Below are 27,417 nucleotides of genomic sequence, written 5' to 3'. Positions count from 1 at the left end.
ATATATATATATATATATATATATATATATATATATATATATATATATATATAACGGAAAAAGGAAAATAGTGACTGACTGCTTGTCTGTCTCTTATCTTGACTATGTCGAACAGATCAGGATGAAATAAAATATTTATAGATCAAAGAATACAGGCATAGGTACGAAAATACTGAATTGTACCACATTGTACCATAATTATGTAAAATGTACCATACTTTATGGGATTGTACTAAATTGTACCAGTAGAGGTGAAATGTACCAAAATGGTACAATTGTACCACGTTTGGCATCACTGATGGAGAGGGGGTTAAGATTGTAGAAAAAGTAGATGTTTTATGGAACTCATTTTATGTCATCCTTGCTGAATCGTTTTCGATTCATTGCTACTTGAGCTAAATAATAAAAATGAAAAAAAATAAAAAAGATTTTAAAATTGAGATTCATTTAGCCAAAATTTTCTCCTTTTTTGGCTAAAATACACAGCCTAGTTCGCCTTTTTTTTTTTTTTTTTTTTTTTTTTTTTTTTTTTTTTTTTGCTCGTTGAAACTTCTTTAAATGCGTATTTAGTAGGCTTCTGGTTACGGTGCATAGGCTACTCGGGAAAATTATTTGGGAAGGGAAGGAATAAGGACAATCCAAGTAACTGGCGACTAGTACGAAAAATCTAGGAAACTATGGGGAAAACCGTGACGGTTGCTGTTTTCAGGGGAACAGGCTGCAGGGACACCAATTAATAAAAATTTAAGGGGGAGAAAAAAATATATTTCACAAAATCTGCGAGGGGAACAATTTTTTTTCCTAGGACAATAACAAAAAACGGTAATTCAACTGGAATCACCGAAAATGGTATTTTTCAAAATCTACGAGGGGGGTAAAGAAATCAGAGAGGAGTGTAATGCCTTCTTCAACTGATGCCTCTGATTGACTAGGTGCCAAAGGCCTCAATCACCAACTCAGTGCAGCACCAAGGAGTTTGAGGCCTGTATAGCTGTCCATGCATAAATTCCCAATGGTAAAAACTATTTGAACAATTTAAATAACTACTTGGAAAACCGTATCATTTTGTTTTCAGGCGAAATGTCTGGGACAAAAGGCAAACCCCCTTCGCAAATGGGCATACCTGTACTGAATAATCATCAATTCCATGGTTGTCACTAAAAAACAATCCAATGCGATCAAGCCCTAACTCGAGAAAAGTTTGCTAAACATTGCTAAAAACCCGACTGGCTTGTCACCTAGACTTGAATCAATGTGCAGGTTCGTTAAGAGATTAATTATTGCATGTTGGCAGTAGTATCTTTCGCATGTGATAAGATGTCTCATTTGGTTACGGTGTGATGACCCTACTCAAGGTGATTTGTTAGTGTATTTGGGAGTTTTCCTAGCGATGGAAGCTTAGTAACCGTTAGACGCATGTAAGAGTGAAGATCAAAGTCGGGAAAATGGATAAGAAAACGAGCATCATTTGTAAGCCTTAATGTCTCTTCATTTAATAGAACAAGAGTGTTGACAATCGGTCCAAGCAAGGGGTCAGGTGCTAATTTCGTTCCCAGGTTTACCATTGATTTGTACAGCTACGTTTTTCGGTACTTTCTTCTCTATGGGCTCCTCTGAGGAAATAGCTATAATAACAGATGAGTAGCACCAGTCCATGGCGTCAAGAACGTATCCAGGGTTTTTTGGGGGGATTTTACGAAAAAAACTTTAAAAACGCATCAAAAATTTGTTTATATTCATTTTTGTTATTTTATTTGCTAGTCGGACAAACATTTTGCGGCGACGTTCAAACCCCTTACCCCCACCCCCTGGATAGGGCCTTACATGGCATTTGCTTGGCATATTTCCTTTAGAAGTGGTGAATCATTAAATATTTACCCATTTGATTCTCCGATCACCCCTTTTTCCAAATATTGTTATAATGGTCGATACTACAATAATTTTACCCCCCCCCTCTCAAATAGGACAATATACAGCCCTGGGCCATATACAAAACTGGGGGAAAACACAACAATAATGAAATTCTTACTTAGTAATATTCAGAAAGCTTACCTAAATAATATTTGCAGGTTTCCTTCGATTTTCATCCTCGTTTTTAAGTCATTTCTAATAATATATAATAGCATCACGTCAATTTGAAATATAAGAACATTTCCAAATATATATATATATATATATATATATATATATATATATATATATATATATATATATATATATATATATATATATATATATATATATATATATATATATATATATATATATATATATTGGAAATGTTCTTATATTTCAAATTGACGTGATGCTATTGACTGGGTTAAGAATAAGATGACTATTTATGAAGATATGCTATGATTCAAACAATGCAAAACAATAGATAAATACATCATTTAGGGCTATATCTGGCATAAATTGCCTTGGAAGGGGGGTGGCGACCATTATCTTTAGAAAGAGTTCCGATCTGGGAACCGAACCGATTGATACTGCTCTTTTATTTTAAAACAGATAACAAGCGCAAAATACAGATCTTTCCATCTTTGTTCGTTTCTTCTAGTTTGAACAAACTAAATATGGGATTGAGCAGAAAGCCGTTTATTCATTTTTAATAGATGTATTTTTCATTTGTCTAGGATACATGTTTGGTACCAGCCTAGTCTATGTCCTCTTTTGAACACCTTACACTATAAAAACACCATTCTTACTCAGTGGTGTCATTTCACAGTTTTTTTGGGAGGGGAGAGGGTTTTAATTTCAGAATTTAGGGGGGCACGTTTGTTCTGTTTTTATATTTTCAACGAAAATACCGAAAAGACGTTTTTTAACGAAAATACCACCAAAACATATATTTCAAAATCTAAAGGGGGAGGCATGGGTATAAAAGAGGTAGGCAAAAAAGGGGTACTGAAAGTAGTACCTTTCGATTCTCCATTGAGCACTCTTTCCAACCATAAACTTGTTACTGCGATAATTGCGCCCCAGCCCTCCCCCACCAATACTTGGATATTGCCTTAGGCTGTAAACAGAAGTTTGCTGAGTTTGCCTAATTTTTTGTACTTATTTATCATCAGAAATCGATTGTAATGCCAAATAATATACATTTGGAAAAAAAGATTCAAAATCTAACGGCTTTCTACAGATTCTGGCTGCAGCTCGAGCAACCCAAGGCTCAAAGAGCTGCGTCTCTTCTAACAAACAGCATGTGCAGAAAAGGGCGATACTGTTCATATCAAATTTGGTATTTCAATATGTTAAAGCGCAGACGGCAAGACTAAAAACATTGAATTGAGTAGAAATTGTTTATTTTTCTAACGGGTGCGTTTTTCAACGGCTCAGTTGAAATATTTCATCGAAGTTTTTGGACCGTCATGACGCATGAACTAGCAGCATAAAAACATTTGAAGTCTGACAGATGACGCGATTTTTTTTCAGTGAAAGCCCAGCTATGTGAACCTAAGGTAAGCATAAACGAGGTATCAAACTTTCTGTGGGACTATATAACCGTTACTTGTACCTCATTTTCGGTGCCTTTTGTTCACGGAAAGTAGGTTTGTTTTCGCTGTAACTAACCTTCACCACAGTCCGATTCGTCATGCTCAGTTAGCTAATAGAGGAAAAAAAACAAATTGCCACGTAGCACATGCTTTTGTAGATTAATTGTGACTTAAATGACCTAGAGAAGATGTTAAAATAACAACCTTCGGAAAACACTGCAGAAGCCGGGTTCTAGATTTATGGCATTAATGGCAAGTTTACTGTTAGACTAGTATCTATAGGTGACAGAAAAAACACCTTTAAATTGTAAATATTTCTTTCATCCCCTCGAAATTTCCCCTTCTGAACCGTATTCCTGCGCAAGTGCTATACGGCCTCGGTTTTCAGAAATTACTTAAGTGTATACTATGTTTCAACATACTAGGATACAAGCTAGTAATTAGGCTTATGCCCTTGCCCAGTGGCGGTTCTGGCTTCTCTTACGCCCACGGAAGAATCTTGATAGCGCCCTCCTCCCTCCTATCTCCCACAATGTTTTCAAGCCAAATTTTAACAAAATTTTTATTTATTAAGACATTTATTTTAAATTTACTAATTAATTAGTAATTTATTTTTTAATTATTTAGATTATTAATTATTTTAATTAATACTATTCAATTATTTTTATCTTTTAGGCTATTTTATCAGTTAATTGATAATTTATTAAATATTGCTATATTTATTAACTGCGCCCTGTACTTTATTGAAATTAAATATAAAAAAACGAGTTTTTTTTAACTGAAAGTAAGGAGCGACATTAAAACTTAAAACGAACAGAAATATTCCGTATATGAAAGGGATTGTTCCCTCCTCAATGCTTTGCTCTTTACGCTAAAGTTTCTTATTGTTTTAAAAAATAGAGTTGTGAGAAAGAGTCAAACTTTAGCGTAAAGAGCAAGGTGTCGAGGAGGGGACAGCCCCTTTCATATACGGAATAACTTCTGTTCTTTTTAAGTTTTAATGTCACTCCTTACTTTCAGTTAAAAAAACTTGTTTTTTTTTATCTAATTTCTGAACGTTTTTAAATTAATGCAGGTTTTGATTTTGGCTCACAGTACATGAATAATTAAAACGAAACATACATATTAATTTTCCTTTTTTTTCGGCTAAATGGCTTTCTCGACAATTGTTTAATTTTATTTACGAACGTTTTTATTAGTAATAAATATATATAACTTACGAATTAACTTACGTAACGAACTCTTATATTCGTATATTTTTATTACGTATATTAGGAGGGTTCGCCCCCCTAGTCAATACTTCGCTCTTTACGCTAAGGTTCGAATTGTTTTTCAATTCTTTAAGAATTACCCCTTAACCACAAAGACCGTTAATTAGAATAAATATCTCTTATGAAAGTACTAAAAAAACTTTAGTGCAAAGAGCGAAGTACTGAGTAGGGGGCGAACCCAATCATATACGTAATTTCATCTGTTCGTTTCAAGTTTTGATGTTGAAAAGTTTTTCAGTTGAAAACTTGTTTTTTTATACTTAATTTCTGATCGTTTTTTTAAGTAATTCTGGGAAATCCGGCGCCCCCTTCATAGCAATGTCCCTTCCTCCATGGAAACTTCATCCATGGAAAGATCCTCCCACGTAGCCCCCCCCCACTACCAGAAAAAATTCCCCCTGAAAACGTCTGTATATTTCCCAATAACCAATACTGTATGTAAACATTGGGCAAAGTACATAATTTTCAGCCCTTCCCCCGGGGACTGTGGGTGACTTTGGGAAAAAATGAGCGTGGGAGGGGGCCTAGTTGCCCTCCAGTTTTTTTTGGTCACTTAAAAAAGGCACTAGAACTTTTAATTTCCGTTTGAATAAGCCCTCCTGTGATATTCTAGGACCACTGGGTCAATACAGACCACTGGACATTTTAGAGTTTCGGTTACTACGTATTGAGCCGGATTGCTCCTTACTTACAGTTCGGTACCACAAATTTCAAGAATTATAGAATGATTATAACCGCTAGATTCTTTGTTCGAAATTTTTGAGGGATATTTTCTTAAAATAACTTTTTCAGGTAATGAAATTTGCCCCTCAGTGGAAGGTATCTAATGATCATTATTTGTTTAAATTAGCTAAGAGAAAGAGAGAGAAGAAAGTGCTATCACTCTTGATTGGCTTTAGCATAATTAGCCCCCGTGCCAGAGGCGATTTAGGAAGTACAGAGGGGGTACTTGCCCTGGGCGCTGAAATTTTAGGGAGCGTGATTTCAAATAAATAATCTCACGGTTATAATCATTTTGTAATTTTTGAAATTTAATTTTTATAAAAATAAAGTAGAGGCGTAATTAATAAATGAAAATAATTAATATATTATTAATTAATTAATATATTATTAATTAATTAATAAAACGAAAACGAAGAACAATAATAATTAAAATAATGATATCAAAATAAATAAATAATTCAAATATTAATAAATTAACAATTAATTAAAACATAAATTATTAATTAATTCATAAACTGAAAATAATCTTTTCATAAATACAAATTTTGTGGACGAAAGGGGGAGGCGCTAATCAAGATTTTTCCCGGGGCGCAAGAGAGGCCAGAACCGCCACTGCCCGGTGCACATCTCTACTTGTAACTGTTTCGATGCAGCCTTTCAAGCAATTGAAACAGCTCTTAAGCCAGTCTCAGTGAAGGTAATATGGTATTAAAAAAATATTTAGGATGGATACCCCCCTCCCCGTGCGTACGTGCATGTAACATTGCAGTTAGTTCTACTTATGGCATAATCTACTTACATTAGAAAAAAAACGGCTAAAACCGGATTTTCCAAAAAAGGGATAATACTCCCAAAGCTTCAAGCCATGGTAAACAAAATCACACCGTCTAAGCCATTATATCAGAGAACCCAACTGTAGGGATTTCAAGCTCCTATGTACATAAATTTGAAATTTTATATTTTTGCCAGAAGAAAGATTACGGATGCGTGTTTGTTTCTTTTTTTTCCAAGGGTGTTCTTTTCGAACCAATTATCCTAGACTAGAGGATTGAGAAAGGGCTCATTCGAACGGAAATCGAAAGTTATATTGTCCTTTGTAAGTGCACAAAAGGACTGGAGGGCAAATAGCCCCCTCCATTGTCCCCTTTTTCTCTCAAAGACATGCAATCAGAATTTTGAGATAACCATTTGATTTAGCATATTTGAATGATCCAATAACTGTTTCTTCGGGATGACATGACTCCCATAGTCCCTTGAGAAAGGGCTGGAAGCTAGCCAATTTGCCCGTTGTTCAACTATACTGTTTGTTATTGGGAAATAAATGGAATTTTTCGGGAGGGTATTTCCTGCGGGGAGGGGATTTTTCACAGGGAGAATTTTGCGTTTGGAAGTAAATTTTAGGGGTATTTTCCTAGGGAAACTTTACACGGGGGGGGGGGGAACTTTCTTGCATGATTTGAGAAACGGCCATTAATTAGATAAGAAATATGTTTTTTTAACAAAAAGTAAGGTGCAATGTTATAACTTAAAACGAACAGAAATTAGTCCGCATATGAGGGGGGCTGCCCCTTCCTCATCACTCACTCTTTACGATAAAGTTTGACTTCTTGTCACAAATCTTTAAAAGCATTTTTAAAGAACTCTAAGACTTCGGTGTAAAGAGCGTGGGTTGAGGAAGAGACAGTCCCTCCCTCTCGTATAAAGAATGTTTTATGTTCGTTTTAAGTTTTAATGTTGCTCCTTCTTTAAAGGACAAGATCTTATGACTGGGGACATTGCCAGTGGTATGATCAGGTTTGCCACTTACTCCTCACGTTTACTTTTTTTTTCTTAAATAAGATGTAGCAGAAAGAGAGAAGAGTTATAGCAACCTTAAAACAACATCGACTAGTTGATCGGCAGGTTATAGCATAAATTGGAGAAGAGATTGGTAAAAACGAAGAACTGCAGCGATGATGATGGTGTTGTATAGCTATTAACTGTTGGAAGGAGAAACAGTTGGAAGCGCAAGATCATATTCTAGAAAAGGATGCGATAGTTTGGGAAAATATTTAGAATTATGTTGACTGGAGACATAAGGAAAGGCTATCATGTGACTTATGTATTTATAAGTAGAATGTACACGTACTTTTAGTAAATGGATCGCGGGGAAATTTAATTCTGACATTTTTGGTTGGGTTTTGAATTAATTTTGATTCGTTTAAAGAGGAAGTTGAGATTACGTATCTAACCTAATCAGTCATTTTTTTAATACGGAATATAATTTTTTCCCAAATATTCTTTGCATTTATTTAGTATTTTTGTAGCAGAATAATCTTTTTCATTTCTTTTGTACGAAATTTTGTATGAAAACTGGGAAACAATACGATAAATTTTCATACAGACACGATTTTTGGGATAGCCTAACCTTTGTGAACGACAGGAACGTTTGTTAGAATGTTTTATGTTTTTGCTTTTAGGCATGGTGTACTTGTTAAGTTTATCAGCCAACGGTTTACCAGTCACAGATACACCAAATCGAAAAGTGACAGTCAAAGATATTTATGAAAATTTTCACCAATATTTAAGTCCTGATGCCCTTCAGTTTCTGGAGGAAGAGATGAATAGTGTATCCATTGAAGAAGATGAGTATTTTGAATTAAATGGCAAGAAAATTTCGGCTGCTGAATTATACCAATTGTTAGAACTAGAGGAACAGAAATATGCACGCTGGTTTTTCATGAGCGTACCGAGTGACATTTTAAATGATAATACGACGTCGAAGTTTGAATTTAATGATCCTGCATACGGTGAGTTTATTTTCTTTTACTATTATGATAAGAAAATGCAACAGCAAGAATACAAACAATCATCTAGACTTACTCTCCACTTGAAAAAATAGTTGTATTTTTCCATGCTTAGCCACTTTTTTTGCAGCTACAATTTTTTTGTTTTCTTTTTTGTTGCAGCTGCTGTTTACAGTTGGGTGCATTAGAGCATTGATCTTGCGCCTCTGAACTAATCCCCATTCCTGTTTTACTTCAAATCCTTCCAATTGAACAGGCCCATTTTTGGGCCGTCAAATTTATGAGGCTGCTAAGATCTAAGAGGCAAAGGTACATTCTATTCTCATCAGACAGCTTAGGACTTGTTTAGACACATCCGCCAGAATTTAATTTGGAGAAGGCCTGGAACTTCGTTAAAACGTGAAAAATAGGCAAATTATATGGAAAAATAAGAAATTACACGGAAATCATAAAAACATTTAAATGTGAAGGAGTACGGGTCTGAATTCACCTTAGTTCTCGAGTCACGAATGCCTTCTGACTATCATAAGATTTTATCTTCTGTGGTCAAGGAAGTAAGGTGATTGATTTCTCAAGGTTCTCATCACAAGATCCTCTCCTGCCGTTTCAAAAGTAACTAATCTAATTTGATTGGCATTAGTGTTTTCATGTAAGCAGGGTTGCCACCCCTAGTGATTTATAACTATTTCCAGTGATTTTTTATATTGCCTAAAAAGAAATCAAAATCAGCACATAAATCACTAAATTATTGAAGAAAGTCACTAAATCAAACAAAAAAAAACGCTAAAATCTAGTGATTTTTTACCGGCTGGCAACCCTTCTTGCCCACGGGTAAACAGTTTTTTCCAACTATACTCCGATAATAAACGTTTTGCCAGAGCATTCTTACTGGCATCAACACTTTATAGATTCTTCTATATTTTCCTCATAGAAGAAGGTGACAAAAAGATTTATTCTCCAGGGTTTGGTAAATGCAAACCCGATAAAAACTCTGCTTTTTGACAGGCATGCAAATCATTATGAAGAGACCAGTAGTCTCATGATTGTTTTACACCCCTCCCCCTATTCTCAGATTTGAGAAAGTTTTGCTGGCACAATTTAAACAGTATATAAAGAGGAAAATAATAATAATTAGTGCCAGAACAAAAAAAAGTGGCTGCCTCATGGCGTAATTATACTTTGTTTCCCAAATTACCATTTAATGCGGTGATTCCGAACGTAGGGCACAGGCCCCACCGGTTGGGCATGGCAATATTTTGGTGGGGCCACGGGCGGGACGCGCACCTTTTGGCTGACTAGTTTAAAGCCTTGATTTGGAAAAAAAACCTTTTTCATGCGAATGACATCACAATCAAATGCATTTAAAAATATAAAAAAATGCATGATAGTATGGTAATGACGTTATGCAATGTATAAAAGGTATTGTATTCTGGCGAAACTATTCATTGGTATAAAATATGTCCAGAGAACGACCCAAGGAAGATACCAAGTTAATTGCCTTTTAAGCCTTTTCGAAGTGAACGAATGCACTTAAGACTTTGAATAAGAAAATTTAAATATCACAAGGGGGCATCAGGATTTTAGAAATGCCTAGATGGGGCATGACCCGAAAGCGGTTGGGGATCACTGATTTAACGGAAATATATCTTTTAGTAACAGGCATCCTTATTGTTTTCTTCAAAACAATAAAAACTTTCCGACTTTACCGGAAGGATTTTCGGGGATTTACGTCAATCCTTCTTCTATTGGCACATCAGAATGTTCAATTGAAACGCTGGAACCTAATGATAGGTGTATTACTAGATTAAGGGCAGGCAGGGCGCTGGATATCAGTTTGAAACTTAAAATGACCTTAATTTCTAAGCCACGTGATTAGTTGATTACGTGATAAAAAAGCTTAACTAAAAATATCAAAATCAGATGGTTTTGTGAAATACAAGCTTCACAACTTAGAGGTACTCCCGAAGCAAGGACGACCAGTCATTGATAGAGGCAAAATGTCTACTGGGATAGATATACAAGCCGTCAAGCCCTTCTTTCATTTACCAATGAAACTACTAGACTCTTGGGTTTTTGCATTGGAGCCCTAGGTATCTACAAATGAAATATTAGTACTGAAAAGTAATAGTAGAGATAAGGTCTGATGGAATAAGACCGCTGTTTAAGTCTTTTAGAGGAGGGGGTGGACAAACCTAAGAACATTTAAAGATAATTGTCTTTTTATTAGTCATGAATTTATGAGGTTTGATATCTTTCCCATAAACAAACATGTCCCAGCAAGATAACAAAATTGGCTACTTGATCAAATTCTTAGGTTTCTTATCAGGACCCTTGGGAGTTCAAAACACCCACTACGAGATTTTTTCTAACGTGTGAATTATAAGTCTTGATTATTTAAAAAAAGTTAGGATGAGTATTTTTCACCAGTATCCTGGATCTAGCCCTGCCCCCCCCCCCCGGTAACAGTTAATTATTAAGTGCAATATTTAAATTGACTGTTTCTAAATTAGGCATGGCTATTCTGCTTAAGAATAAGATCCGTTGGCTCCATGACAAAATAACCTTAAAACAAAAAAACAAATTGTGACATTTCTCTAACAATAACTACATGAGCATTAGCTAACCAGATAATTTCAAACTATATGAAACATTCCTCTACGTACCGCCCGTACCCGTATCTGCTGGTAATTGTGCAAGACCTATTGATTGAGCGTGAAGTAATTGACAGCCACTTAATTGTATTGGCAATGTAGTCTTGCAAGCTTGCAAATTTTATGGTTGAGTAGCTGATAAACATGACCATAAAGTAATGATCACAAACAAGTAAGTACACTATTTAGATATTAAAACCGCAAAAAAAACTCACACTTCAGGAGGACAAGGTTTTAGAGCAACAAACTGACTAAGGAGGGATGTTTAAAAAAATATTTTGTCTTACATAGGATCAAAAATATTCGATATGCACGTCCGTCATGGGTATACATTCACCTGTGTTTATTTAACATGGTTTAGAGGACATATGAAATACTACAACACTGGCGACACTCCTCTTAACAGCAACGTCGTCTTTATCAAACAAAATCACTGAAATTACTCAAGTCCATCCCCCAAGCATATAAACCAATGGTTACCCCAGGTGCATAAACAGGGAGTGTGGGCTCTCTTCTAGCCTGGATTATTATTGTGTCCAATATTTCCATAGTATTGCCTGTTCTGCGCTGTTACATGAATGTGCCCTTGCTCAAAATATGCTCCTCCCTTGTAGAAAAATTTATTCCTTCGTACGCGCCTGACCCACCCTTCAACTCTGTCAATAACCAATAGCGATTTATTTTTATCCTTGCTGCACCAAGGGTATTTAACCCCTGTATCTTTGAAGAGTTGCAGATAAATAATAGGCTACGACTATTTATGAAATACTGTCCTATGTGAAACATGTGGTGATTTGATAAATTAATAGGGGTATTATTTTTTTAGATGCATGGTTAACACAATTTGCAGAAATTCCAGTGTTGTTACAGTTTTCCTGTCGCAATGCTGCAAATAATTTTGAACTTCTCCTAGTAAAGCATGCTGTTGTTATTTTCATGGGCGTAGGGAGGGGGGGCAGCCAAATTTACATTAGATATGGCTGAAAAAGCAGATGGTTTGGAAAAAGCAGTTGATAAAACTCCATCACACTATCGACTGCCCCCCCCCCCCTAGGCAATATGCTGCCTAATGCTGCCTACGTCCATGGTTATTTTTCCTTCTTATAAGAGGTAATAATCAAAATAATATTATTAGGAAGAACACGAGGTTAAAAGAAGATAATTCTCATAATTTAAGGGGGCAGTGTCTTCCTACTGCCTCTAACTGACGTGCCTGTTTATGAGGTCGGAATCAGGGACCAATTCATGCACACCTTGAAGGCGTTGACGAATTAAAACCTCAATGCAAAACCTCGTTCGGTTAATCACTTTGGCACTCTTACGATTTCCCAGCACCCTGCTGGCGCTGGAGAAAAAGAAAAAATATTGACACATCAGGATTTCATGCGCTTTTTTGAAATTCCCGAAAATGCGTTTTTTAATTATTTTTGCTGTCAAGATATACGTAAATAGTATTTATCATCATCTCAGAATAAGTTTTGAAATTGAGTGAAACATTTTTTCACTAGACAATTTTTTCCAAAAATTGTTATTTCAATTTTCACTTACAAAGGGTAGTGGGAGGGGGAAATTCAGAGCGGGGATTTTAGTCATCTGGTCAAGGGTCATTAGCCATGAGATTTCATTGGTGCACTGTTTATGTTCCCAAATCTATCCACTCCGGAAATAACGCAAAAATCCCTTTTTTTTTGTTGCCATATGCAACCTTACAATTGTATTTTCGAGACAAATTTATGCTAAACATTATATAGTTGTAAGCATTAACTTTCAAATGAGCCTTTAAAAAGCTTTTTAGGATGTTTTGTGCCCCGCTGGGACTGGGGAAGTAAAAATAAAGAGACATATCAGCGTTTCAAGCTCTTTTTCGAAATTTGTATAAATTCGTTTTTTTAAATTAACTTTTACTATTAATGTAAAGATAAGTAATAGCTTTTATTCCAAAATCAAATTTTAATGGAATTTTGTTTATTTGGTAGTTTTTTTTCAGAGCATGTTATATGATATATAATCAGCTTTTATGTGAGCCATTTGGCATGTCTCTAGGATGTTGCAGTAGCCTTCTAGCCTTGACACTGGCAGACAGAAAAATTGCGTTGGATCGTTCGACCCACCGAAATTTTCTAGGGGTGTTAGGCTCTTTTTTGAAATTCCAATAAATTTGTTTTCGTAAAATAGCCTTTCATAGGCAGTGCAATATTGCTTCCTGAGTAAAGAGCGAAGTGGGTACAATGTATTATTTATTTGTTTTTGTTTTTTCACCAAGGCACTTTGTATGGAAAGAGTTGCAGTAGAAACTTTGGAAGGAGCTCATTCAACTGGAAGTTGAAAATTCTAGAGTAAAAAAGAATTGGAGGGAAACCAGCCCCTCTCCCAAACACTTTTTTCCAAAGACATCCGATCAAAATTTTTATATTGTCATCTTGTTCAACATAGTTGATATGTTCAATAATTATTTCTTTATGACAACCCCCTCCCCTACAGCGCTTAGGGCAAGGGCTGTAAGTTATAAAAAAAAACTTGCCCATTGTTTACTTGCAGTATTTGTTGTTGGGAAAAAGGGGCATGTTTGACCTTCTGTGTCCAAAAAGAACAAGGGAATTTAGGTGAAGCTTTAAGGGAATGTTGTGGAGGGTGTTGTACTAAATCAAAACACACGATGTGGATATTGGTTGTCAAAACGGAATCTCTCAGGAATGACTTAGATTATAAATTTGGAACTTTCAAGGAATGATAAGGGTGATGATCAATTGACTAAAAGGCAATATGTGCATGCAATTACTACTACTATTACTAGTTATACCACTACTATTACTACTACTGCTGCTACTACTCTTACCACTACTACTGCTGCTACTATAACTACTTTTCTATTGTGACTTCTGCTAAAGCTGAGTAATATTTATTTATGCTAAAGCTGAGAAAATTTAAGGAAATGCTGAGGAGGAAGTAGCACTAAATCAACACACACTCTGAAGACTGATGAGTCGCTTTAGTCTTCTCATTGAAGTATCTCGCCTATACAAATACTTCGGTGCTGCTCAATCGCAGTAGTATTAATTGTATATATATATATATATATATATATATATATATATATATATATATATATATATATATATATATATATATATATATATATATATATATATATATATATATATATATATATATATATATATATATATATATATATATGTATATATATATATATATATATATATATATATATATATATATATATATATATATATATATATATATATATATATATATATATATATATATATATATATATATATATATATATATATATATATATATATATATATATATATATATATATATATATATATATATATATATATATATATATATATATATATATATATATATATATATATATATATATATATATATATATATATATATTGGTTAGTTTATTATTTCCTTTTTTATTTCTTTTAGTTTTATATTTTGCTTTATTTTAGGTTTTATAGATTATTCATAATTTTAACTTTGTTCTTAGCGTTGAAGACACCTTGTTTTATACAGGCGAAATATCCACTTTGTTTTAGTTTATCTATTCCTTCTACTGGCCTTGGTCCCGTTTGTTTTCTATGTATGTATGTATGTATGTATTTCCAAAAAAGCCATCGGGCCATAGGAAAAAAAACTGAACATAAACATAGCAAAACCAACAAAAAAAAATAAAAAATAAATTAAAAAGAAAAAATCACTTGTATATGAATTTTGTTCTTCATCTTAAGATTTTTCTCTCTCTTTGGTTTTACTATATAATACAATACATATCAAGTTCGGTAGTTAAACAGTAGAAAGTTTTGTAACGTTGTTAAAACCCTTGTCGAAGAGTTTCTTTTCCACTGGCATGAAATTTGGAAAGTACAAATGTTTGATTTTTCTACAAATAACAGTCTGTTTAATGAGAATGAGTAAAAACAGAAATGGTATTTGAAAAACAGACAGAAATTTCATCTTTATGTTTCTGTGGTAATTTTAGGTTGTAAACTGAAAACATTAAGATGGAAACCTTGGAAAGTTAATAAAATTTGAATAGTGGGTTTTTTAACAAAACATATACACTGTTGCAGAATACAAAGCTATTTTTTGTGAAAGTAATTCGATAACTTAATTGCGTTTATGGAACACATTCTGTGTTATGTAAAATTAACTACAAATATCACTTCCAGTGATTTCTGAGTCACCTTCTCAGCAGGGGCATCCCCCAGGCCACTCAGCGGGTCCCCAGGTGGCGGATAGGGGAACGCCCTACAGATATGTAGGGTACCTCCATTGAGTAGGAGGCGCGGACCAAGGGGGGACCCAGTCGCTGGGGGTACTTAATTGAAACTAGGGCACCCTCGCCCGGGGGCCGTAAATACAGGCGGAGGAGGAAGAAGGCCCCTCGAATGTACACTCAGCAGGGCCCAACGGCGTGTGGGCACGTCCCCTTAGTTACAAACCTTCTCCCAGCAATGGGCTGAATTGATTGTTGAAGAAGAACACCATTATGGGAGGATCCCCTATAGGAGGACAACTGCGAAAGGGCGGAGGATCCGGGTTTATGAACAACGGCCTCTGCAAGGTGGTGGAGAGGAGTGGCTTGCTGCCACCACCCATTTAGCCAAGAAACCAACTCTCTTGAAATCATGAAAAAAGGGTCTAGTATTATACGAACATCTGCTACCGCGTCCGGGGTAACCGACGAACAACCAATTTTGATGGATGAAAATGCGATTTTACATGCTACCGCGTCCGGGGTAACCGACGAACAACCAATCTTGAATGATAATAATGCGATTTTACATGCTACCGCGTCCGGGGCAGCCGACGATCCTAGGCCTTGGACGATCCCCAGCCGGGGTGAAAAACCACACGGTTGTTCCGTTCCGACAAAAACCTCCCTATACTTTGGCACGCTGAACATCCGAACACTCGCCAAACCGGAAAAACTAGATCTTGCCTCTAGAGAATTACAGAGGTACAATTGGAATGCTATCGGCCTATCTGAGACTGACCTCTTCCGAAAAAGAGAGGAAAACCTTTCTAGAGGCTTCTTCTTTCTGTCTGATTGCAGGGACAGAGTTCATCGATAACGAGTAGGAGTCTACTTATCACCAACTACGAGAAAATCACTCATCTCCCTCACCCCAGTCTAAAAAAGAATAGCCGTCTTACGACTAAAGGGAGCAGCCAAGGATATCTGTGTCGTCCAAGTCGATACCCCAGACTCCGTCATAAGTGAGGAAGAATGCGATGAATTCTTTTTCACACTACAAAGCGTCATTGACCAAATCTAAAAGAAAGACGTACTGATTGTCATGGGGAACTTTAACGCTATAGTAGGTATGGATAATACCGGCCGATCCGATATAATGGGGACTTTTGGTCACGGAAAACTCAATGCGAGAGGGAAACGATTGCTCGACTTCTGCCGAGAAATCGAGTTATTCTTAACAAACACAATTTTCAAACACCGCCATCGACGTAAAGTGACCTGGAGATCCCCAGACGGTAAAACCGAGAACATGATTGATTATATCCTGATATCGAAGCGCTGGAAATCTTCCGTACTAGACACAGTAGCATTATCTGGAGCACACTTCAACCCTGACCACACTCTCCTGATGTCAATGTTCAAGCTAAGAATGAGAAAATTGCAAAAAGCAACAAAAATCCCAAGATTCCGGCTGGATCTGCTGCGAGATCCCGCAAAAAGGCAGACCTACACTTCCACTCTATCTGAAAAATTCCTGAAGATCCTAAAAAATCATTCTCCCCTTACCACTGCTAGCGAGATGGACTCCCTGTACAAGCAAGCATCATCTGACATAACAGGGACAGTGAATGACATCCTCGGATGAAAAACTCCAAATGAAAAACAATGGATCACAAATAAGATCATTGAGCTATGTGGGGACAAGCGAATTTTTCGCAATAAATCCGACCGTCACAGTTGGGGTACTTCCAAGCTCCTCAAGAGAAGAGTAGATCGAGAGATCAGAAAGGCACTATGTAACGACCTACGGAAGAAATGTGAAGACTGCGAAGTACCGTCCAAGAAAAGAAATAGCGGAGCTGTTTTCAGAGTGGTACGCGAGTTAAGCCGGAATAAAGAGCCGCAAACATTAGTGATCCTGGACAAAAACAGAGATGAGATCTACGATTCAAGGATGAAACTTGAAAGATGGAAAGAATACTTTAACAATAAACTGAATCCCCCAGTTGATCCGAATCCTGAAGTACCAAACCGCTTTCCCATACCCGACCAAGAACTCAGATCACCAGCCCCAATTAAGTCAGAAACCGAGTGGGAAGTCCAGTCACTCAATCAAGGAAAAGCCTCTTGACAAGATGGAGTAGCCATTGAACTCATTAGCATTAGGTCAGATGATTTAACTAATATGCACGATACCGTTTTATATGCACTGGGGGAAAATAGACGCGTACCAAATTAGCGGTGCAAAGCTTCTGTTATACTCATTCACAAAAAGAGGTCGAAGAAAGAGTGCGGAAACTACCGTCCGATCAGCCTCACGATCCATCAGTCATGTGTCCTGAGAAAAATCCTACTCCGACGCATACAAGCACCAACTGCCTTTGCCATTGAAGAATATCAGGCCGGCTTCTGCCCTGGAAGATCAACAATCGATCAGATATTTATCTCTCGGCAACTCATGGAACGACAAATCGAATTCAACCAAGAACTCTACCAACTATTCGTTGATTTCCGTCAGGCATTTGACCTGATATGGCGTGAAGGACTATGGCATATCCTCCTTCACTATGGCATCACTTAGGAGATAATCCAAATAATCAAGAGTCTGTACGAACAGTTCCGAGGCCAAGTAATAACCGTTGATGGGTTGTCAGAAGAGTTTACAACTTCGTGAGGACTCCAGGGTACTCAAGGGTTGCATCTTATCACCACATCTCTTCAACCTCTTTCTGAATGCCGCTCTGTCGATAATGCAGTCGGAATATGGCGCAACAATAGGAGTGGTACTAATAGAAAATCTTGCCTAAGTTTATGATATTGATGAGCTAGCCAACTCTGCACAAGAACTGCAGGCACAAGCTGATAAACTCTACAATACCACGAAGTCAATTGGGATGAAGATCAATACCAGCAAGACCAAAGGCATGGTAATTAGGAGATCTGAGCTAGGCAACCTCTCCATTGTTACCATAAGTGGGATACATGTTGAAATGGTTGACCCTTCTCTCTAGGCATCAATCCTCTGATAATTATAATATCTTTAACGTGAAACATCAACTTACACTAGCTAGCTCTTGCTTCCGAAGACTAGCCAACCTCTGGAAAAGTAACCACCTATCCAACAAAACTCAAAATGCGCGTATTCAACAGTTTAGTAATCCCCATAGTTATTTATGGATGTGAAACATGGACTCTGAAAACCGAAGACGAAATAAAACTTCTAGCTTTTGAGGTGAGATGCCTCCATCGCATTTCTGGAATCAAATACACTGACTGAAACACAAATGGGGAAGCAAGTCAAAGGCTCCAGTCCACTGAAACCATACTCAGTAAAATTAAGAAGCAACAACTGCGCTGGTATGGCCACGTCCAGCGAATGGAGCCGAGCCACCTTCCGAAAATTACCCTTGAAGGATCCCTTCATGGCCTTTGTTCACGAGGCAGACCACGAAAACGATGGGTGGAGATCTTCCACTTTGAAAACTTCAAGATAGCCCCTTTATCACGTATCGCACCAGATAGAGCAATGTACCGAGCCCTTACGCATGAGCTAGCAAGAGGAGTGGCCCCAAAACGTCCCACGAGGATGGCCGGGACCTAAGTAAGTAAGTAAGTATCACTTCCAGTTAGAAATGAATACAACGCTAAAGTTTTTTATTCTTTCAAAAAATAGAGTTGTGAGAAAGAGTCTAACTTTAGTGTAAAGAGCGAGGCGTTGAGGAGGGGGCATCCCCTTTCATACACGGAATAACTTCTGTTCGTTTTAAGTTTTAATGTTGCTCCTTACTTTCAGTTAAAAAAAAATTGTTTTTTTTAATTTAATTTTTGAACGTTTTTGAATTAATGGAGGTTTTGATTTTGGCTCACCGTGCATGAATAATTAAAAAAAAATTCATATTAATTTTACTTTTATTTGGTTAAATGGCTTTCTCGAAAGTTGTTTTATTTTATTTACGAACGTTTTTATTAGTAATAAATATGAGTAACCTACGAATTAACTTACGCAACGAACTTCTATATCCATATATTTTTAATACACATATTAGGGTGTTCCCACCGTAGTCAATACCTCGCTCTTTACGCTAAAGTTCGAATTTTCTTCCAATTCTATAAAAATGACCCCTTAATCACAAAGGCCGTTAATTAGAATAAATAGCTCTTATGAAAGTACTAAAAAATCTTTGGCTTAAAGAGTGAGGTATTGATTAGGGGACAGAAGCCAATCATATACGTATTAATTTCTGTTCGTTTTTAATTTTGATGTTGCTCCTTACTTTCAGTTGAAAAACTTGTTTATTTTTTTATTTAATTTCTGATCGTTTTTTAAATAATGCTGGGAAATCCAGCGCCCCCTACGTAGCAATGTCCCTACCCTCATGAAAACTTCCTCCATGGAAAGATCCTCCCACATAGCCCCCGACCCTCCCCCCCCCACTACCAGAAAAAAATCCCTCTTGAAAACGTCTGTATACTTCCCAATAACCAATACTATATGTAAACATTGGGCAAAGTTCACAACTTTCAGCCCCCCCCCTGGGACTTTGGGGGATTAAATCATCCTAAAAGGCATACTTATTATATTTTCGACCATGTTGAACACGATGGATATCTCAAAGTTTTGATCGGGTGACTTTGGGAAAAAATGAGCGTGGGAGGGGGCCTAGTTGCCCTCCATTTTTTGGTCACTTAAAAAAGGTACTAGAACTTTTAATTTCAGTTCGAATGAGCCCTCTCACGATTTTATAGGACCACTGGGTTGATACGATCACCCCTGGGAAAAAAAAAACAAAGAAAACACAAATAAACACGCAGCCGTGATCTTTCTTGTGGCAAAAAATACAAAATTCCACATTTTTGCAGATAGGAGCTTGAAACCTGTACAGTAGGGTTCCCTGATACGCTGAATCTGATGGTGTGATTTTCATTTAGGTTCTGTAGCTTTTAGGGGGTCTTTCTTCCTTTTTTCGACAATCAGCCAAATTTTCTCAGGCGCGTAACTTTTGATGGGCAGAACTAAACTTGATGAAGCTTATATATTTGAATCATTATTGAAATCTGATTCTTTTGATGTATATATTGGTATCAAAATCCCGTTTTTTAGAGTTTCGGTTACTATTGAGCCGGGTCGCTCGTTACTTACAGTTCGTTACCACGAACAATTTGATAATTTCCAGAACTTTCAACTATGTTGAACAAAATGGCTATCTCTAAACTTTGATTGAATGTTTTTGGGGAAATGGTGGGTGTGAGAGGGGGGTTTAATAACTCTCCATTCACTTTAAACTATTATGAGGGGCAATTTCAAGTTCAAAAAGAATGAACCCTTTTTTAAGATTTCACAATAAATTTCTATGTAAGCCGTTTTTACCCTCAGAATAATCATTAAAACTCTTGCCCACAGGGCCCTGAGGGGGGTTATCATCCTAAAAGGCCTAATTTCCAGACTTCTCAACTACGTTGAACAAAATGGCCATCTCAAAATTTTCATTAGAGGTGTTTGGGAAAATGGTGGGCGTGAGAAGGGCGTTAGTCGCTCTCCAATCACTTTCAGCTACTAAAAAAGGTACTAGCCCTTTCAATTTCCCTTTGTGCCCTTTTGAGCCCTTTTGAAGTTTCTACGACAACGCTTTCAATAAAAACCGTATATGCCCCCATGGCATAACTTACAACCCTCGCCCACAGGGCTGTGGGGGGAGGGGTTGTCATCCTTAAAGACCTAACTTCCAAAACTTTCAACGACGTTGAACAAAATAGCTATCGAAAAATTTTGATTGGATGGGTTTGGGGAAAAGGTGGCGTGAGAGGGGGGTGAGCTATCCTCAAATTCCTTTCGACTATTAAAAAGGGCACTGGCCTTTTGAATTTTCAATCGAATGCGCCCTTTTTCAAGTTTCTACGACAAAGATTTCAATAAAAACCTTATATGCCCCCAGGGCATAACTTACTACCCTTGCCCTGAAGACTGTGGGGAGAGTGTCCTGCTCAAAAGTATAATTTAGTGAACTTTTAACTGCGTTGAACAAAATTGCTATATCAAAATTTTCATTGGATGTGGTTGGGGAAATGGTGGGCGTGGAAGGGGTGTTAATTGCCTTCCAATCCCTTTCGACTATTAAAAAGGGCACTGGTCATTTCAATTTCGAATCGAATGAGCCCTTTTTGAATTTTCTACGACAGTGCGTTCTATAAAAACCTTATATGCCCCCAGGGCATAACTTACAACCCTTGCCTGAGGGCTGTGGGGAGTTGTCATCCTCAAAGACCTAATTTCCAGTACATAAAACTACGTTGAATAAAATGGCTATCTTTAAAATTTTGATTGGATGTGTTTGGGGAAAAGGTGGGCGTGAGATGGCGGTTAGTTGCCCTCCAATCACTTTGAACTATTAAAAAGGACAGTAGCCCTTTGAATTTCCAATCGAATGAGCCGTTCTGAAGTTTCTACGACAACGCCTTCTAAAAAAACCTTATATGCCCCCAGGGCATAACTTAAAACCGATGCCCCTAAGGCTGTTGGGGAGTTTCCTCCTCAAAAACATAATTTCTATTTGGAAATCATCAAAACTAAACAAAATGGCTATCTCAAAATTTTGATTGGATGTATTTTGGGAAATGGTGGGCGTGGAAGGGTGTTAGTCGCCTTCTAATCACTTTCGACTATTAAAAAGGACACAAGCCAATCCAATTTCCAATTGAATGAGCCCTTTTCGAAGTTTCTACGATCACTTCTTCGATACGAAGTACCCTGGTCTAAAGGAAAAAAAATAATAAATAAGACATTGTGCCAACACCGTTCTTATATTCCCCCAGGGGCGTAACTTAAAACCCTTGCCCTGAGGGTTTTGGGGGAGGGTCCTCCTCAAAAACATATTTTCTATCTGTAATCAACGACGCTGAACAAAATGGCTCTCTCAAAATTTTGATTGGATGTGTTTGGGAGAATGATAGGCGTAGGGGGGGGGGCTAGTTGCCCTCCAAACACTTTCGACTATTAAAAAGGGCACTAGCCATTCCAATTTCCAATCGAATGAACCCTTTTCGAAGTTTCTACGGCAACTCCTTCGATACAAAGTGCCCTGGAATGAAAAAATAGATATTGTGCCAACATCGTTCTTTACTTAGGCATTGCGCTGCCTATGATAGTTGATTACTAAGAAGGATTCCTGTAGTTGACCGTTAACGATTGGATTCGCAGCGGCATGCTTGCTAGCTAGTAGTTAATTGATATAGTCACTTGCATTATCTTAAGAAGAAAAACGAGCTAATAGTCATATACTCTGCATACCAAAACAAAGAAAAAATATTTAGGTGCTCACTGCAAGTTGCACTGACTGTTTCTTGGAAAAATCCATGAAGAAAAAGCTGGTCGAGTATAAAGCTTAAAAACTATATTTGCCCCTTGGTAAAACGATAGAAATATCCGATTGGTCATTGGCTTGAGCGCAAAGATTTATAGATTAATTAACTTACTTTTAGTAAACATGCTTTACGGGCTTAAGTTTTGGTTAGACTATCTTGTTCAGTTTCTATAAATAATTAGAAATAGAACTTTTGATCTCTAGGTTGCTTTTGAAGCCTCTCTTACTTGTATACTATTCTCTATTATTCCCTATCATCTTTTATTATATCAGTCTCGTCATTTTATCACATCCAAAATGACCTTTCATTGTCCAAAATATTGATGAAATGAACTCTTTTAACCTTCTATAAGACTTCAGAGGGTTTTCGCGACAAGCCGTGTTTAAGGGCGAAAAAGGGGCAACTGGCAGTCACGAAAAAGCAAAGGAAAGTAAAGTTGGCTTGTAAGACAGGATAATGAAAATTATACCGACTATTTGTTAAGAACGAGTGACAAGGTAAATTACTTAAAAATTTACCACGATTCCATTGTTATAATCCTTTTTTTTGTACAAACCAGTGTTAATAATTGATCTCAGGAGTTATCTTGTAAGGTTTCTAAAATTCTTTTCGTTTCTTGAAGGGATTGATAATAACATGAGGGAAAAAAAAGTCAAATTGGAAGTCTTATGCAAGTCGTGAGCGCAATAATTTAAATCTAGTGCCAAAAACCAATAGCCATCCACTACCGCTAGTGGAAATACGCTTTCCAATCCGCTAGGTTGGATTCGCTTTCCAAGTCAAACCAATTCTTGTCTTCTCGCGTTTAACGGTCTTTCAGCTTTTCGTTAGTTGCGGATAGTGGAAATTACCTGTAGAAAGCTAAGCCGACTTCACTTTCCAGCTGACGAAGAAAGGCTTCTACATATTTATTTTTACATTAATTCCTTGCGGCAAACTGGATTTGTCTCGAAAAATGCACAATTCTATGCTTGAAATAATTTTATTAACTGATATTAAAAGAACAAACAAAGCCCTTCCTTTATTTAATCTCCACCCTTCCTTGATATTCAAATTCAGTTGACGCTTTGTTGCGAATTTTGTTGAGTCACAAAACGAAAGTAAAATATCACAGTTTTCAAGCTAATTAATAAAAAGAAAGTTTGATTAGAACTTTGAAAAGTAATATTTTGCGGATGTGTACAACTTCATTAATATTGATTCCATCTTCATACAAGAAATTATGAGTTTAGCGTTAATCAAGAAATGAAAGCTCAATGTATGCATTAGCAAAGTTTGTAGGGTTAGGTAAAGGAAGTGATAGTGGTTTTTACACTCCGCCTCCCCTCCTCGACGAAACACCGAGGAGATTAAAATTAAATTTATATTTTAATAGGCAATAGAGATTGTATAGGCAAGTCTATACATGAGATTGTATAGAACTTTTGATCTCTAGGTTGCTTTTGAAGCCTCTCTTACTTGTATACTATTCTCTATTATTCCCTATCATCTTTTATTATATCAGTCTCGTCATTTTATCACATCCAAAATGACCTTTCATTGTCCAAAATATTGATGAAATGAACTCTTTTAACCTTCTATAAGACTTCAGAGGGTTTTCGCGACAAGCCGTGTTTAAGGGCGAAAAAGGGGCAACTGGCAGTCACGAAAAAGCAAAGGAAAGTAAAGTTGGCTTGTAAGACAGGATAATGAAAATTATACCGACTATTTGTTAAGAACGAGTGACAAGGTAAATTACTTAAAAATTTACCACGATTCCATTGTTATAATCCTTTTTTTTGTACAAACCAGTGTTAATAATTGATCTCAGGAGTTATCTTGTAAGGTTTCTAAAATTCTTTTCGTTTCTTGAAGGGATTGATAATAACATGAGGGAAAAAAAAGTCAAATTGGAAGTCTTATGCAAGTCGTGAGCGCAATAATTTAAATCTAGTGCCAAAAACCAATAGCCATCCACTACCGCTAGTGGAAATACGCTTTCCAATCCGCTAGGTTGGATTCGCTTTCCAAGTCAAACCAATTCTTGTCTTCTCGCGTTTAATGTAGTTTGAAAACAGCATGAGCTGTTTTACCGCTGCTCATGCTGTTCTGGGCTCATTCAGTTGAGAGCCTGAGTGAGAGCCTCATTCGGGCTCTCACTCATGTTCAAGACGATTGGAAGACACGCTGCCCTCTTCTCTTATTTTGTCTGCTTATTAGGTGGTATATGAGAGAAAGCCACGCCTTTCTCTCCTTCTTAACCAATAGCCATTCCGAACTTTTGTTTCGAACATTCCGAAAGCGTATTTCCACTAGCGGTAGTGGATGGCTATTGGTTTTTGGCACTAGATTTAAATTATTGCGCTCACGACTTGCATAAGACTTCCAATTTGACTTTTTTTTCCCTCATGTTATTATCAATCCCTTCAAGAAACGAAAAGAATTTTAGAAACCTTACAAGATAACTCCTGAGATCAATTATTAACACTGGTTTGTACAAAATGAGATTGTATAGGCAAGTCTCGAAAAATGCACAATTCTATGCTTGAAATAATTTTATTAACTGATATTAAAAGAACAAACAAAGCCCTTCCTTTATTTAATCTCCACCCTTCCTTGATATTCAAATTCAGTTGACGCTTTGTTGCGAATTTTGTTGAGTCACAAAACGAAAGTAAAATTTCAATTATTAACACTGGTTTGTACAAAATGAGATTGTATAGGCAAGTCTCGAAAAATGCACAATTCTATGCTTGAAATAATTTTATTAACTGATATTAAAAGAACAAACAAAGCCCTTCCTTTATTTAATCTCCACCCTTCCTTGATATTCAAATTCAGTTGACGCTTTGTTGCGAATTTTGTTGAGTCACAAAACGAAAGTAAAATATCACAGTTTTCAAGCTAATTAATAAAAAGAAAGTTTGATTAGAACTTTGAAAAGTAATATTTTGCGGATGTGTACAACTTCATTAATATTGATTCCATGTTCATACAAGAAATTATGAGTTTAGCGTTAATCAAGAAATGAAAGCTCAATGTATGCATTAGCAAAGTTTGTAGGGTTAGGTAAAGGAAGTGATAGTGGTTTTTACACTCCGCCTCCCCTCCTCGACGAAACACCGAGGAGATTAAAATTAAATTTATATTTTACGGTGCCTAATGAGCCGTCGATCCATCTGTGAGACTTACAATAGAAAGAAGTCACCCTTAATCCCTTCCTTGCTGGACTTCAGTAACAGAATGCCGTCCCTCCTTTTTTTGGTCCTAAATAAGTTCAGAACTACTAAATGTTTTGTTTAGAATTGACCGTCTACTTCGTCACCATCATCAGGAATTGGAAAACTTTAAAAAAAAACGTTACATTTTACTGCAAAGCTGCAAATAATGAGATCAAAACTTTTTTTTTCTCAAGAAGGGTCAATATTATACGGTTTGGAAGTTTAATTTGTCTTGGGACATATAAATATATTTTTGAAGTTGTACAGCCTATTAGGGACAGGGTTGCCACCTGAAGCACGAAAGTGCTATTTTAGCGCTATTTTATTATGTATAGCGCTGTGGCACGTGCTCAGGGCTGCTAAAATAGCACGAAAGTATTCTAATTAGCACTTTTACAGTCATTTTTCTTTTACTATTGCACCGAAAATCGCTGTGTAGCACGCAAGTTCGGAATATTGTAGCACTTTAGGAACTAACCGTTGCTGCAACCCTGGTCAGGGTTGCCAACTGCACACATTTTAAGTCAAAGGACATATTCCCATGTCCCGGGACACAGTGACATAAAAGGGCAAACAAGTGATGCATTGTAGAAATTAAGGAAATAAAAGGGCAAAGCAGGGACTTATTCTATATATTTTCGACATAAAACGAAGCATTTACCAACTGGATATATATTTGGGTAAAAAAAAATGTAATTCACCAAAGTAGTGCTTTTTCTCGTTATTTTTTTTTCTCAGCATCAAGGTTTTGCCAGAAATGACGTATGGAAAAGATTTCCTCCAAAGTAAGGGACTTGCTTATATTAATATCCTACTTTCACACTAAGTCTATTCTGTATGAATGTTTTGTATGGATTTTTTCATTATATTTGATGTTAACTGGCCGCTTTGAAAGAGGCTTACAATGTGTCTTTTGGTCAATAATATAACTGGCAAAAAATAACCTCTAGTTTTGAGATTTCAAGATGGACATATTTTAGCTAAAAATTACACATTTTTGAATGCACAAGGGACACATTCATGGACCAAAAAGTTGGCAACCCTGTAGCCTATGCTGCACTGGAAGATCATCTTCCCAGAATTTGTATGTCCCCTTTGTACTTACGATGGAAATTGTTCCTTGTCCTCATTTCCTTCATCCAGTTGGTTTCTATGCAAGTTCTATAAGAAATACATTCTCTAGTCTTGCGAAAGAGATGACCCAGATACTTGCAGCTCCTTCGCTTCAATTTATTTGTGATTATTGGCCGCCGTGTATGTTTCTATAGCACGCTGACGCTTTTAGCATTGGAATTTCTGTTAAACCAATTGACTATAAGTAGTCTTCTAAGGCACTTAAGCCAAAAGTGAGCTTAATTTTCAAATTATCCTTCTAATCTATAATCTTTTTAAGGGCAAATCGATTAGAAACAAAATGTCCAACGCATAGTATTGTAAGAAAATATAGAAAAAAAACAATCTTTGGACGAAAACAGAATCATCATTGATTTGTTATAGAACAGTGGAACAGCGTATGACCAAACACGAAAATTAAGCAATAATCCTCAAATGCTTTATTTTTATACCTTAAAAGTGTCCTTAATCGGTTTGCTTTTGCTGTACCCAAACTTCTATATTGTTTTGTGTTTTCAGTAAAGCGCTAGTTTTCTATAATCCCAAAAAAGGGAAATAGAATTAGTTGGTCTATTTGTACTAG

General features: G+C 36.5%; 1 protein-coding gene across 1 annotated transcript in view; it reads left to right on the top strand.

The window, feature by feature from the left end:
- Positions 1-1,316: 1,316 nt before the first annotated feature.
- LOC148947808 (uncharacterized) overlaps positions 1,317-27,417 on the top strand; it is a 59,034-nt gene continuing 32,933 nt past the window's right edge. The window contains exons 1-2 of the mRNA XM_089095453.1: positions 1,317-1,470; positions 7,948-8,277. Of these exons, the coding sequence (XP_088951579.1) occupies positions 1,446-1,470; positions 7,948-8,277 (355 nt within the window). The 5' untranslated portion in view covers positions 1,317-1,445. The remainder of the gene's footprint in view (positions 1,471-7,947; positions 8,278-27,417) is intronic.

The sequence above is a fragment of the Artemia sp. Qi Xiang Cuo genome, chromosome 10 (genome assembly GCF_049724085.1).
Source record: "Artemia sp. Qi Xiang Cuo chromosome 10, ASM4972408v1, whole genome shotgun sequence".
Lineage (NCBI taxonomy): Eukaryota > Metazoa > Arthropoda > Branchiopoda > Anostraca > Artemiidae > Artemia > Artemia sp. Qi Xiang Cuo.
Note: the sequence above shows the minus strand (reverse complement) of the source record. Positions and strands in the feature narration are given on the sequence as shown.